Source organism: Mytilus edulis, chromosome 4, assembly GCF_963676685.1.
Source record: "Mytilus edulis chromosome 4, xbMytEdul2.2, whole genome shotgun sequence".
In the NCBI taxonomy this organism is placed as follows: domain Eukaryota; kingdom Metazoa; phylum Mollusca; class Bivalvia; order Mytilida; family Mytilidae; genus Mytilus; species Mytilus edulis.
The window spans coordinates 38,512,101-38,526,924 of record NC_092347.1 but is presented as its reverse complement, the minus strand read 5'-3'; the positions used below and the strand labels follow the sequence as shown (position 1 = coordinate 38,526,924).

Sequence of the window (14,824 nt, the reverse complement as noted above, 5' to 3'; positions counted from 1 at the left end):
TAGCCACAGTATATACAAGCACATCTTATAAATAAGTACATAGAATACAATAAAATTCATAACTAACACAGTTTTATGCTGAGGGTGGGAGGGTAAATAATTTTAACGATAAATTTCAAATGTACAGCGAATCCCGAAACAAAGAAATATATAAGAGCGTCCAGTATCTGGTAAACAAATTAACCAATCGAAATAAAAAATACTCAGAATAACTTCTTCCGAGTAAATGTTAACAGTGATTCACGTGGTAATTATCCATTTTTATAAAAATAAAAAATTACACATCTAGATCAGAACATTTACAATCACAACAAAACTTTGGATATATAACTTAAAACAATTATTTCATGTAATTATTTTCTGATTTATTGTTTTTAATAACTGTTTCCATCAAAACTTAAAATGTAACTTGCATAAATAAGATATACATGTACTTCATGTTAAGTTAAAAAGAAAGTTTTGAAAATGAATAAATTAAAAAAAAAATGAAAATAACAGACTTTACCTTATTGCTAATTTAACCATGGTAACTAGAACGACAAAAAGGTAAGATGATTCAAATCATGTCAAAGGAAAACAGATAACACAGTCACAAAAAGAGGACAACCAACATTCCATGAAATAGGACACAGAAATTTAAAGATTGAGAGACAAGATCATTAAGATCCCTGTAAGTCCAAGGGTGAACTCAATTGCCAATAAAGGTTAAGCAGTTCCCATTTCACTGGAAGCATATACATTTTTTGTAGATCTTATGGTATATATGACAAGTATAAAACAAATCATTAAGATTTGTAATCCATTTCATCATATATTTATTATCAATTATGGTTTATTTAATCATACGTTATCTTGTAGGGGCTGGCAAGGTTTGATAGCACAAGGATGTCAGAGATATGTTTCTATTATTGACCCGAAAAATGTTCAGGTATAGTATTTTCAACATGTTTAAATTTAATAAATCAGTGCAGGTTTACTAAATTTAAAAAAAAAAAATTCAGATACATTTGTGATATATATATATATCATTGGTTTCAAGGGTAGTAAAACTTTGGTTGCAAATCCATCTGTTAAAGTTGGCTAGAGCCTGCCAATTTGGGGTGTTCTGTTGAATCCCTTTGATTTTAATGCTTTTCAATGTTTTATATGTTTGGCTTTCCAATCTTTTCCTCTCATGCACATACCAGAAATATAGATTCCACCACTAGAACAAGTGTGTTACAATATTTCTCTACCATTGTCTGCTAGAGACAGTTAAATTTTAATATTTAACGCACCAGGCTTGCTGAACTTGTGTTATGCACATGAAATTTAATACCATACTTTACAGTAAGCACACTATAGAATTATAGACAATACATGTACCGATACATAGTGCAATCAAAACATTTTGAAGATGATTATGATCATGATGATTGCATGCCTCAATATGAAATGAAAATTTTAATGTTTTGAGCTTTAAATTTTATCTGAAAAGCAAATAAATAATCTCTGGAATAATAGAGATCTCATACTTCACTACAATTTCTAGACAGCCCTTAGTACTGATTGACATGAATGCTTGATGAATGCCAATCAAATTACAATTTTGTATATTAAACACAACTATGGGATGATATCAGCAAATTATAAACTATATATTAAATAAAGGCCTTTTTTTTTTTAACTCTTGAATTTAATTTAGGGTCATAAATCTGACATATAAAAGTATTTCGTAAGATGAAAAAAAGAAATTATTTGACATAATGACATATGGTATATTTTACAGGTCATACAAGTATTGGTCAAGCATAAGGGAACAGTTGTCAAGGTAGGTCAGAATTAATCTTAGATGAAATATGAAAAATTCAAAAATACCAAACTCCAAGAAATACAAAAGGGAAAGTCCCCTTTATTATGGCAAAATCAAAAGATTCCAACACATAAAAAAAAAATCAAATGAAAAATAATTTTAAAAAAGTACCTCCATAAGCATTTTTTTTATGTAGAAAATAATTTTGATTTGATTTTGCATCAAAAATTGTCAAATATAATTTGCATAGTGTCCAGTATGTGCACCATTTTCAGGAAAAGATTAAGTGTTATTGATTATAATGATAAAATGAATTGGTCAAATAAAATTAAAGGATAGAAGCTCCTGTAAAAAAATATTACATCCAATATTGACTTTAGGGTGTATATTCGTATAGAAAGATGACTTTAACAATCATGCATTTTCTATAACATTTCTGATGTCACGCATTGCCTTTATTATTACATCACACTATGAGTCAGTTTGCCACTGGACGTTAAGCAACCAACAATCAATCAATCACTATGAGTCAGTTGTTCAATGACAACATTCCGTGGATTGATATCTGATTAACTGGTGTAACTTATTAATAAAATGAACTAAAAATTTGTTTTTAGAATTTTCAACTACAGCTGATTTTTCTTGAATAGTCTTTTATCTCTGTATATAAAAAAAGATTAGAGGGTATAATTGACAATGAGACAACTTTTCACAAAGACCAAATGACACAGATTGATTGGTGTTTGCTTTACGCTGCATGAGTGCAAAAAGGCTATATCACAACGAGAGCTTAGTGTATCTCTTCTCTTCATTATTGCATATGTGTCAAAATATTTCCATAAATTCATGTATTTGTATGATTTAGGTGAAATGGTCACATGAGAATTACCACCATGATCTTGGAAGTCCTTATACATTAAGACTAGCCTCTGGTGATTCTAATGGTTTGATTATAATATGGGATGTCAAGCAAGGAGAACCAAAAACAGAATTCAGTGATGGCAACAAACCTATACAAGGTAATATATGATACAAACAAGAAGATGTGGTATAATTGAAAATTAGACCTCCGTCAGAGACCAAATAACAACTACAGGTCACAGTACAGCCTTCAACAATGAGTAAAACCCATATCAAACAGTCAGCGAGCGAAACAAAAATGATAAATGTAAAAACAAATCAAACAAAAAACCTAATATCTTGATTAATGAATAAAACAATGAATAAAAAACAAATATGATACATAGTAACAAATGACTACCACTGAATTAAAGACATCTGACTTGGTATGATACATAGTAACAAATGACTACCACTGAATTAAAGACATCTGACTTGGTATGATACATAGTAACAAATGACTACCACTGAATTAAAGACATCTGACTTGGTATGATACATAGTAACAAATGACTACCACTGAATTAAAGACATCTGACTTGGTATGATACATAGTAACAAATGACTACCACTGAATTAAAGACATCTGACTTGGTATGATACATAGTAACAAATGACTACCACTGAATTAAAGACATCTGACTTGGTATGATACATAGTAACAAATGACTACCACTGAATTAAAGACATCTGACTTGGTATGATACATAGTAACAAATGACTACCACTGAATTAAAGACAACTGACTTGGTATGATACATGGTAACAAATGACTACCATTGAATAAAAGACATCTGACTTGGTATGATACATAGTAACAAATGACTACCACTGAATTAAAGACATCTGACTTGGTATGATACATAGTAACAAATGACTACCACTGAATTAAAGACATCTGACTTGGTATGATACATAGTAACAAATGACTACCACTGAATTAAAGACATCTGACTTGGTATGATACATAGTAACAAATGACTACCACTGAATTAAAGACATCTGACTTGGTATGATACATAGTAACAAATGACTACCACTGAATTAAAGACATCTGACTTGGTATGATACATAGTAACAAATGACTACCACTGAATTAAAGACAACTGACTTGGTATGATACATGGTAACAAATGACTACCATTGAATAAAAGACATCTGACTTGGTATGATACATAGTAACAAATGACTACCACTGAATTAAAGACATCTGACTTGGTATGATACATAGTAACAAATGACTACCACTGAATTAAAGACATCTGACTTGGTATGATACATAGTAACAAATGACTACCACTGAATTAAAGACATCTGACTTGGTATGATACATAGTAACAAATGACTACCACTGAATTAAAGACATCTGACTTGGTATGATACATAGTAACAAATGACTACCACTGAATTAAAGACATCTGACTTGGTATGATACATAGTAACAAATGACTACCACTGAATTAAAGACATCTGACTTGGTATGATACATAGTAACAAATGACTACCACTGAATTAAAGACATCTGACTTGGTATGATACATAGTAACAAATGACTACCACTGAATTAAAGACATCTGACTTGGTATGATACATAGTAACAAATGACTACCACTGAATTAAAGACATCTGACTTGGTATGATACATAGTAACAAATGACTACCACTGAATTAAAGACAACTGACTTGGTATGATACATGGTAACAAATGACTACCATTGAATAAAAGACATCTGACTTGGTATGATACATAGTAACAAATGACTACCACTGAATTAAAGACATCTGACTTGGTATGATACATAGTAACAAATGACTACCACTGAATTAAAGACATCTGACTTGGTATGATACATAGTAACAAATGACTACCACTGAATTAAAGACATCTGACTTGGTATGATACATAGTAACAAATGACTACCACTGAATTAAAGACATCTGACTTGGTATGATACATAGTAACAAATGACTACCACTGAATTAAAGACATCTGACTTGGTATGATACATAGTAACAAATGACTACCACTGAATTAAAGACATCTGACTTGGTATGATACATAGTAACAAATGACTACCACTGAATTAAAGACATCTGACTTGGTATGATACATAGTAACAAATGACTACCACTGAATTAAAGACATCTGACTTGGTATGATACATAGTAACAAATGACTACCACTGAATTAAAGACAACTGACTTGGTATGATACATGGTAACAAATGACTACCATTGAATAAAAGACATCTGACTTGGTATGATACATAGTAACAAATGACTACCACTGAATTAAAGACATCTGACTTGGTATGATACATAGTAACAAATGACTACCACTGAATTAAAGACATCTGACTTGGTATGATACATAGTAACAAATGACTACCACTGAATTAAAGACATCTGACTTGGTATGATACATAGTAACAAATGACTACCACTGAATTAAAGACATCTGACTTGGTATGATACATAGTAACAAATGACTACCACTGAATTAAAGACATCTGACTTGGTATGATACATAGTAACAAATGACTACCACTGAATTAAAGACATCTGACTTGGTATGATACATAGTAACAAATGACTACCACTGAATTAAAGACATCTGACTTGGTATGATACATAGTAACAAATGACTACCACTGAATTAAAGACATCTGACTTGGTATGATACATAGTAACAAATGACTACCACTGAATTAAAGACATCTGACTTGGTATGATACATAGTAACAAATGACTACCACTGAATTAAAGACATCTGACTTGGTATGATACATAGTAACAAATGACTACCACTGAATTAAAGACATCTGACTTGGTATGATACATAGTAACAAATGACTACCACTGAATTAAAGACATCTGACTTGGTATGATACATAGTAACAAATGACTACCACTGAATTAAAGACATCTGACTTGGTATGATACATAGTAACAAATGACTACCACTGAATTAAAGACATCTGACTTGGTATGATACATAGTAACAAATGACTACCACTGAATTAAAGACAACTGACTTGGTATGATACATGGTAACAAATGACTACCATTGAATAAAAGACATCTGACTTGGTATGATACATAGTAACAAATGACTACCACTGAATTAAAGACATCTGACTTGGTATGATACATAGTAACAAATGACTACCACTGAATTAAAGACATCTGACTTGGTATGATACATAGTAACAAATGACTACCACTGAATTAAAGACATCTGACTTGGTATGATACATAGTAACAAATGACTACCACTGAATTAAAGACATCTGACTTGGTATGATACATAGTAACAAATGACTACCACTGAATTAAAGACAACTGACTTGGTATGATACATGGTAACAAATGACTACCATTGAATAAAAGACATCTGACTTGGTATGATACATAGTAACAAATGACTACCACTGAATTAAAGACATCTGACTTGGTATGATACATAGTAACAAATGACTACCACTGAATAAAAGACATCTGACTTGGTATGATACATAGTAACAAATGACTACCACTGAATTAAAGACATCTGACTTGGTATGATACATAGTAACAAATGACTACCACTGAATTAAAAACATCTGACTTGGTATGATACATAGTAACAAATGACTACCACTGAATTAAAGACATCTGACTTGGTATGATACATAGTAACAAATGACTACCACTGAATTAAAAACATCTGACTTGGTATGATACATAGTAACAAATGACTACCACTGAATAAAAGACATCTGACTTGGGACAGGCACATACAAAGTGTTGTGGGGTAAAACTAGTACATCGATTAATAAAATTTAATGTACTATTTCCATGAAATAACTTATGAACTGTTCAGCTTATTATTTACACAATTCAATATATATTGTTACTGATACCAAACATGTTGCTGTTATACATAAGGGTTATCATCCTTGATTGATTAAAAAATGGCACTTTATGTCATTTCTGTGCAATTACTTATAAAACCATTCAACCAATGCTTTTTTAAGTTTTAATATTTCATTACTGATGACAACACTGAATTTCATTATACTCGTTATGTACCTGCTCTGTTATTAAGAATGTTAGCCTTTATAAAACGAAATTTGCTGTAAATTTGACAGCTTTTTTCCTTGTATGAGTAATCTAATTTTGAATAATTTTGAATATTGCAGATTTACAATGGTTGTCAAACCAGGATGCCTCTTATGATTTACTGGTAGCTCTGCATCCTCCCTACTCTATGATATTATGGAATGCAGATACAGGGACCAAGTTATGGAAAAAATCATACACAGAAACATTGTTATCATTCTCATTTGATCCATTTAACCATAGAAATGTTGCATGTAGGTACCAGAAACATTCTTAAAATTATAATATGATTGAGGATATTATTTGCTGTAAGGACTTGTCCATAGTAACATACATGTTATAATTTCAGCTATGGAAAGTTTTATTTGTACAGTGATAGATAATTTTTTTAATTGCCTTCAAGGTGGTTACACAGTACTTACACTATTTTTATGCCCCACCTACGATAGTAGAGGGGCATTATGTTTTCTGGTCTGTGGCTCCGTTCGTGTGTTCGTTCGGTTAAGGTTTTTGGTCAAGGTAGTTTTTGATGAAGCTGAAGTCCAATCAACTTGAAACTGAGAACACTTGTTGCCTATGATATATTCTTTCTAATTTTAAAGCCAAATTAGACTTTTGACCCCAATTTCACGGTCCACTGAACATAGAAAATGAAAGTGGGAGTTTCATGTTAAAGATTTGGTCAAGGTAGTTTTTGATGAAGCTGAATTCCAATCAACTTGAAACTTAGTACACTTGTTGCTTATGATATGATCTTTCTAATTTTAAAGCCAAATTAGACATTTGACCACAATTTCACGGTCCACTGAACATAGAAAACGAAAGTGCAAGTTTCAAGTTAAAGTTTTTGGTAAAGGTAGTTTTTGATGAAATTGAAGTTTAATCAACTTGAAACTTAGTACATATGTTCTCTATAGTCTAATCTTTCTAATTTTAATGCCAAATTAGATTATTACCCAATTTCACGGTCCATGGAACATGGAAAAGAATAGTGCGAGTGGGGCATCCGTGTACTTTGGACACATTCTTGTTCAATGAGCCTTCCCTGGGTACTATGTAGATTCTTTGGAACAGCCAGGATCATTAAAAAAGAATAAGGGTATTTCATTAGATAAAACTTTACATAGGGAAATGGGATATATATTTTTACACATTTTAATCTCCTGATTAGCTAGAATCTATATATAGCTACTGTAGTAAAATTTAACTTGATCAAACATGCTTTAAAGATACAAGAAAACTCAATCTCACTTTTATATTTAAAATAAAAGTTTACTGCTTAATATATTCAAAGTAATTGATTCTTTTCCCCATTACTATATTTACTTCTTAATTTACTGTTTTATGATTTGATTTCAGTTTTAGGACAGGATAGTATCATTTTCATTGAAGACTTCTCTATTACAAAGACCCCTTCAGATAATGGAAAGAAATTTTACATCTGTAGTCCCTCTAGTCAAGGTAAGTTTTATTCATCCTGAAATCCACCATTTTTCTATAAAAAATATATATGTACATGCATTTAATATATAGATATTGCCTCCTGGTATCCTGCTTACATTTTGTGTCAGGGATACTCACATAATTACCGTTGACATCACAGATCATCATTTAGTCCTATTCATGGTCTTTTTGTAAGTAATGCTGGTTTTTTTAATGACAAAGACAACAATATGTAGACACCATTGTGAAGTTAAAGTCAAGATACAGTTTATATGTTTATGTTTAGTCCTATGTATAATTATGTGTATGTCTTAAGATGACTAAAACTAAAAGATGTTTTTTGCAAACTATATATAAAAAAAGAAGATGTGGTATGATTGCCAATGAGACTAACTCTCCACAAGAGACAAAAAAAAAGACACATAAATTAACAACTATAAGTCACAGTACGGCCTTCAACAATGAGCAAAGCCCATACTGCATAGTCAGCTTTAATAGGCCCTAAAATGACAATGTAAAACAATTCAAACGAGAAAACTAACAGTCTCATTTATGTACAAAAAATGAACGATAAACAAATATGTTTATTTTTAGCTTCCTCGCTGAAGGCAGAAAGTTCAAACGGTAGTTTAGAGAAAAAAGCCATGTCATCAAAGAATCTAGCCCAAAAAATGAGTTCAATCCTAGTTGGGGAACCATCAAAGAAGTAAGATTTTGTTCATATCCTACACTTCATATACAAATAGTGTAGAAAAGTAGAAAAATTAATCATAGCAAATAGTGTAAATATCTGTTGATTTTGATATTCTTGTGATACATTTTCTAATTTGAAAGTTAACTTATCATTTGAAATTGATTCAGAAAAGAAAAAAAATAATGCAATATATTACTAGAATGTCCGCTAACAACTGGGCATTTCAAAGGTTCTTTTTTTATAAACATTTATAATTTAATATGTGGCTAAACTGGAATCAGTTAATGTTTTTTAATTGATAAAATTTTAGTGAAGAACAATTGATTTGGCTTTCAAATATGTCTTCAGTTTCAAAATGGTACTGTCTTTTACAAATATTGTACCCATACCATACATGAGGGGGGCTAGAGGGGGACTCATCCCGATTTCCCGGTTTTAATATCAGAAAATCCCGAAATCCCGGAGATATTTTGTTAAAAATCCTGATCCCGATAAATTTGTTCCAAAATTTAAAGTTTAAAGTTTCAATGCTTACGATTTAAACGTCTCGAATATGATTGATGTTCAAAGTCTTTCAGTGTCAATACAAGAATTTTACTTGAATAAACTGGATGCACACGCTTAGGGGGGAAAGGGGGGGGGGGGGTAAGGTTTTGTATAAATCAAAAATCAAACGATATTTTCAAGTTGATTGAATGAATACTTATTAGTATTATAACAGAAAGAGATAATTTTCTACATCCACCTATTTTGATCTTTCAGTTTGAAGGAATGTTTTCTCGTGATCCTATTGATGCTGTGTATTAATGGAAAAGGTTATTACTTTTCCTTTGTCATCTTTGAATTGCCGTCCTATCTTAAACGTCGATCAGAATGGGGACTTTAAATCGGATGCCTCGTGTAAAGAGAGTGCGATTTAAAGTCCCCATTCTGACCGACGTGACTGCGAATTTGATACATCCTGCACAGCACAAACGGATGCCCAATTTCAGCAAGCATTTTACTTCCGGTCGGGAGAAGACCAAGTGACCTCAGTCACCCTTGGGGTTTACATGTACTCTGGATCTACTCTTTTTCTAGATGCGATTCTGATTGAAGTATAATGAATATGGCACTTTTATCTGTCCAAGGTAGAGTTGTTTGTCAATCCCGTTATATTTCAACATAATAATCCCAATTTCCCTTGGCTAAAAACGTGGCTTTCCCATATCCCAATGTTTTTCTATCCCGAATCCCCAATCTTTAAACAAGGCAATCCCGATTTCCTGTTTCTAAAATCGGCCGACCCCCGCGTCCCGAAAATGGTCTAGCCCCCCCCCCTACATAACACAGTTTTATTCTATAACGGGGAACAGATATGATCAGTTATCTAAACAGCTTAAAGGAAACTTAATTACTCTTATAAAATCTTAAATATTTATTTCTCAGATCAACTGCTGACATAGAATCCATGGCTTTAAATGAATGTTTACAGTTGCTCCATCATCAGTCATGTCGACACCATCTCATTTTACTGTACCCAAGGGAAATTCTTATCTTAGATCTAGAAATTAACCAGACTGTGGGCATTATACAAATGGAAAGATCAGGATCACCATATGTGCAGGTAAGTACACAATTGTCTTGGTAAAATAATTTGATCAACTTCACCTATATTTTATGCTGTGGCTGTACAAATGTTATTTCATCGATAATATTTTGTTTTAATCTTGCTTTAATTATTATAGTCCAAGTCTTTTTTTTCACTTTTACTGTTCCAAATTTATGGTACATGGATGTTTGAAATTAATTGAATTTTTATGGAATGTTTTGAAGCACTAAAGGAACATTAAGTTGTAATTTTTTTCTTTGTTTCAAAGTTAATGTACTGGTTTGTTTGAAAAAATCAGTTAAATTTGGTTTTCAGATGGCAAATATAAAAACGCTTTTTGAAATTAATTGAAAAGTATTTGGAGATAACAAATATTATAATAATAAAAAAAGAAGATGTGGTATGATTGCCAATGAGACAACTCTCCACAAGAGACCAAAATGACACTTAAATTAAACACTATAGGTCACCGTATGGCCTTCATGATGAGTTAAACCCATACCGCATAGTCAGCTTTAATAGGCCCCGAAATGACAATGCAAAACAATTCAAACAAGAAAAGTAACAGCCATATTTATGTACAATAAACAATTATGTAACAATAACAAGCACAGTTGCTCATCACATTGTAATCTATTACATGCAGATAGTATTTTAAAAGATATAACCTTTGTATTTGTCAGGTATTATCCTTAAGGCAGAGAGATGTTCTTATTTGTTTACATGAGAATGGAAGTCTCACAGCACGAGTTAGGAGGAAAACCAATGTCATCAATACACCTGCATCTGAGGGCACAGGAGCTTTTGGTAAATATTTTATCAGAATACAGATAAAGTTAGGGTTTTTTTTTGATTTTGGTTTGGATTTTATATATTTAAATTTTCTTGTTTGTGTCATTGTATTTCATTCCACCTTGCTACATTAAAAATGAATTATTGCTATATGATAACCTGAGATAAATATTTTGCACTGAGAAAGTTTTATAGAGAAAAACCGTTTTCGTTGGAGAAGCGTGAGATGGAAAATTATCAGCTATTACAATCGTAATAATCCATTAAGATTACTGTAATATATACAAGGGCATGATGTACAAGTAAGTTTCCAGGCTTATTTTATTTAATGAAAATAAAGATTGTTTTTTTCTGTTACAGACGATTCTCCTCCTCCGATGTCAATGGATATGATGTATGATGTCAGATGTCAGTCAGACTCTATGAGAGTGACTAGAAATAGTAAAGTTTGTTGTATAACATGTTGTCCTGTATCAGAGAAGACAATAACCTTGTCAGTTACAGATGGTAGAATGATTTTCTGGGAAATATTGTTAGCTCAGGTAAAAAAGATTTAAAAAAACATTTCTAAGAAACCATTTACCCTGTGTTGGTTTGACTATTGGATGGATCGAAGAATAAATAATCAGGGGTGAAACAATTTAAATGGCAATATGCATGATAAATCTGTCATTCTAAATAAAGTGTAACTCACTTGTGGTATAATTCAGCTTCATTGAAAAGGGCAGTGAAAAAAAAATTTGATGAACCTGTACAAGGCCTCAACAAATCAACACAAATTCACAGACAAAAAAAGACATAAAGGTTGTCATTTAGAAAAATCTCCATTCTTTATGAAAACTGTAAATTGACCTAGTCTACACAAGTTTTGAATAAGATAAAAGATAGAATATTTCAAAGTTTACATGCTTACTACTCTAATTTTCCTAAAAAATAATTTATTTTACAGAATCCATCAGTGATTTCCACACCAAAGGGTATCAATACAAAATTAGATTTTCCTGTAATTAGTGACATTCCAGCGCCAAAGTCAGTATTGAGCAGTATGATTGGCCACCATAGCATTCCAATAGGTCATGGTCATCTAAAGTTTGTTATGACTGGTTTACTGTCTGGTGTAGCACCTGCAGTAACAGTCATTAGAATGTGTCCCCCTATGACCACAAAGAACTATCATATCTACAACCCACTTTTGGCTCTGGGTAAGTACAATTTTGAATTTTACAATTAATGTTCTGTTCAGATGTATTAATATGGTAGTGGGCATTAAGGCAGCAGTCTTGGATCATAAATAATGTCAACCGATAGAATTAAATTGTTATAAAAACATTTCTGCTTTTACAGAACTTTGTTACTTATGCTGCTCTATAAATCAACATAACAGATTTTCATTAAACTTGCACAGACTCTTTACAGGATATAAAAGTGTTTATAAGCAATTCAAGAGTATATTGGGGTTTCCTACACCTAAAAAGGGAATTTGCCGTTCTTACTTATACCGTTTGGAGGTTGCAGAAAATCTCACACTTTTTTTGTACTGTTTTGTACATCTAAATTTTGTTTGCCTATTTTACAGGTAACAATAATGGTATTATTCAAATTCTAAATATATCATCTGGAGAAATAGAAAAGGAATACAGTGTACATACAACTACTGTCAGGTAAATAGCTGATAAAAAGTTGCTTCATTTCAAATTTGAACTAATCTGTTTTATTTTTTCTAGGCATATCCTAGTTTGCTTATTAACCTAGAAATGTAACTTAAGGCTAGGCATTTTAAGGTATAAGAAATCAATGAAGTTAGAAAAACCCTAAAAACAAGTTTATTTTATTTTGACCTAAAATGAATCAATAAAGTTGGTTACAAGTTAAACATAATCTTGTGAATTCAACTGCAAACCTCTACACAAAATAAAGTATCCTGGATAATAAGTTGGTTTACAGTATACTGCATTATAAGATGATAAAATAGCATTATGTAGACAAACAAAAACACCGAGTATTTTTGCACAATTTAATGACATAAAATAAAAAACAAAAAAAATGGGTTCAGTAGTGTTACTGTTACTGTTACTGTGAGGTAATATCTAGACAATTTAATTATGAAGTATAACCAGTGGAAGCTTTAAAAACCTGAATATCAGGCAAATACCCAAACTATTGTATGAAATGAAATATAAGTATTTTTATTATTTGCGTATTTCAGAGGTATAGAGTGGTGCAGTTTACAGAGCTTTATGTCATTTTCCTACCCAAATCCAGGACCAACAGGACAAGTGAAAAATGAAATTGTATTTGTTGATGTATCATCTGGTAAGTATGTAATGGTACTTGTACATTTTTTCTGCACAAGGAGTTTTTTGTTTGGATATTTGCCTCATTTTTTATAGTTTGTAAATGGATAAGTATAGTTAATCGGTAAATTCTTTTAATGATTAACAATTTTCAACCATAAAATAAGAAGATTTATATCTTAAAATTATAGACAAAGAAGTTGGGGATTGATTGGTATTATACACATAAATTTGTATTCATTAAAATGCTTTTAAGTTGTACTCTTTCAATGTTAGAGGATAACTATTGCATATTTAGTTCAAACACAGATCAAGTTTTAAATCGGTGGCTTTACTTTCACTGTCTCCAGTCATATTGTATGTCCCTATCTAAATGAGAAAAAAAATACTGAGTTTGCCATTCTGCAGTCTCCAGTCACATTGTATGTTCCTATCTAAATGGAAAAAAAATACTGAGTCTGCCATTCTGCAGTCTCCAGTCACATTGTATGACCCTATCTAAATGGAAAAAAAATACTGAGTTTGCCATTCTGCACTCTTACTTTACTTTGCCATAATGGAATGATATTTATATTGTTTTTTTCAGGTAAAATTACACATGTCAGACCGAACAGAGACCATGAATCTCCTATAGAAATATTGAGAGTGTCTTATTCAAGGTAATGTTAATCTTTTTATATTAAAAGAAACTTAACTGGAAAACTTTTACTTCTAAATTATTAAGTTTACCAATATCTTGATCCAATACTGTTTGCTAAGTTTTTCTTATCTTGTTTTTCTCGTACCTGAAGAGTTTAAGTTTTGCAATTTCTTTGACCATTGTTGACCAAACCTGTTTACAAGGTTTTATTCTTGGGTACATGAATAAGGTAATATTATTGTCTCAGATTGTGATCTTCCTTCAATATAAAAAAAAAAGATGAGGGGATATTTTCGATGTTTTATCTTCATCACACTATTTGCATTTTATATTCATTACAAAGTAAACAAAAATATATATAGACCCTGTTGGAAAATTTCACAGCTTACTGTATTTTAAAAAAAATTTGCACTATTTATCACCAATCTCCTTGTTTTAGTTTGTTACTAACTGAAGATATTATTTTTAAAATTGCCTATTTGGTTTACCGGAATATAATTGTTTTAAACAGTGTATCATATTTATGTGAATCTTTTCCCAGTTTGTGGTGACAGCTCTTGATATGCCTACATGTATG

At 31.4% G+C, this 14,824-nt stretch overlaps 1 protein-coding gene across 3 annotated transcripts in view; it reads left to right on the top strand.

Moving 5' to 3' along the window:
- Positions 1 to 14,824, top strand: part of LOC139521848 (WD repeat-containing protein 11-like) — a 43,505-nt gene that overhangs the window by 2,594 nt on the left and 26,087 nt on the right. For all 3 annotated transcript variants that reach the window (XM_071315503.1, XM_071315504.1, XM_071315505.1), the window contains exons 2-14: positions 859 to 928; positions 1,769 to 1,810; positions 2,658 to 2,811; positions 6,874 to 7,047; positions 8,153 to 8,254; positions 8,831 to 8,942; positions 10,359 to 10,536; positions 11,205 to 11,328; positions 11,674 to 11,855; positions 12,263 to 12,515; positions 12,890 to 12,974; positions 13,520 to 13,626; positions 14,194 to 14,266. In XM_071315503.1, coding sequence (XP_071171604.1) covers positions 859 to 928; positions 1,769 to 1,810; positions 2,658 to 2,811; positions 6,874 to 7,047; positions 8,153 to 8,254; positions 8,831 to 8,942; positions 10,359 to 10,536; positions 11,205 to 11,328; positions 11,674 to 11,855; positions 12,263 to 12,515; positions 12,890 to 12,974; positions 13,520 to 13,626; positions 14,194 to 14,266 — 1,656 coding nt within the window. The remainder of the gene's footprint in view (positions 1 to 858; positions 929 to 1,768; positions 1,811 to 2,657; positions 2,812 to 6,873; positions 7,048 to 8,152; positions 8,255 to 8,830; positions 8,943 to 10,358; positions 10,537 to 11,204; positions 11,329 to 11,673; positions 11,856 to 12,262; positions 12,516 to 12,889; positions 12,975 to 13,519; positions 13,627 to 14,193; positions 14,267 to 14,824) is intronic.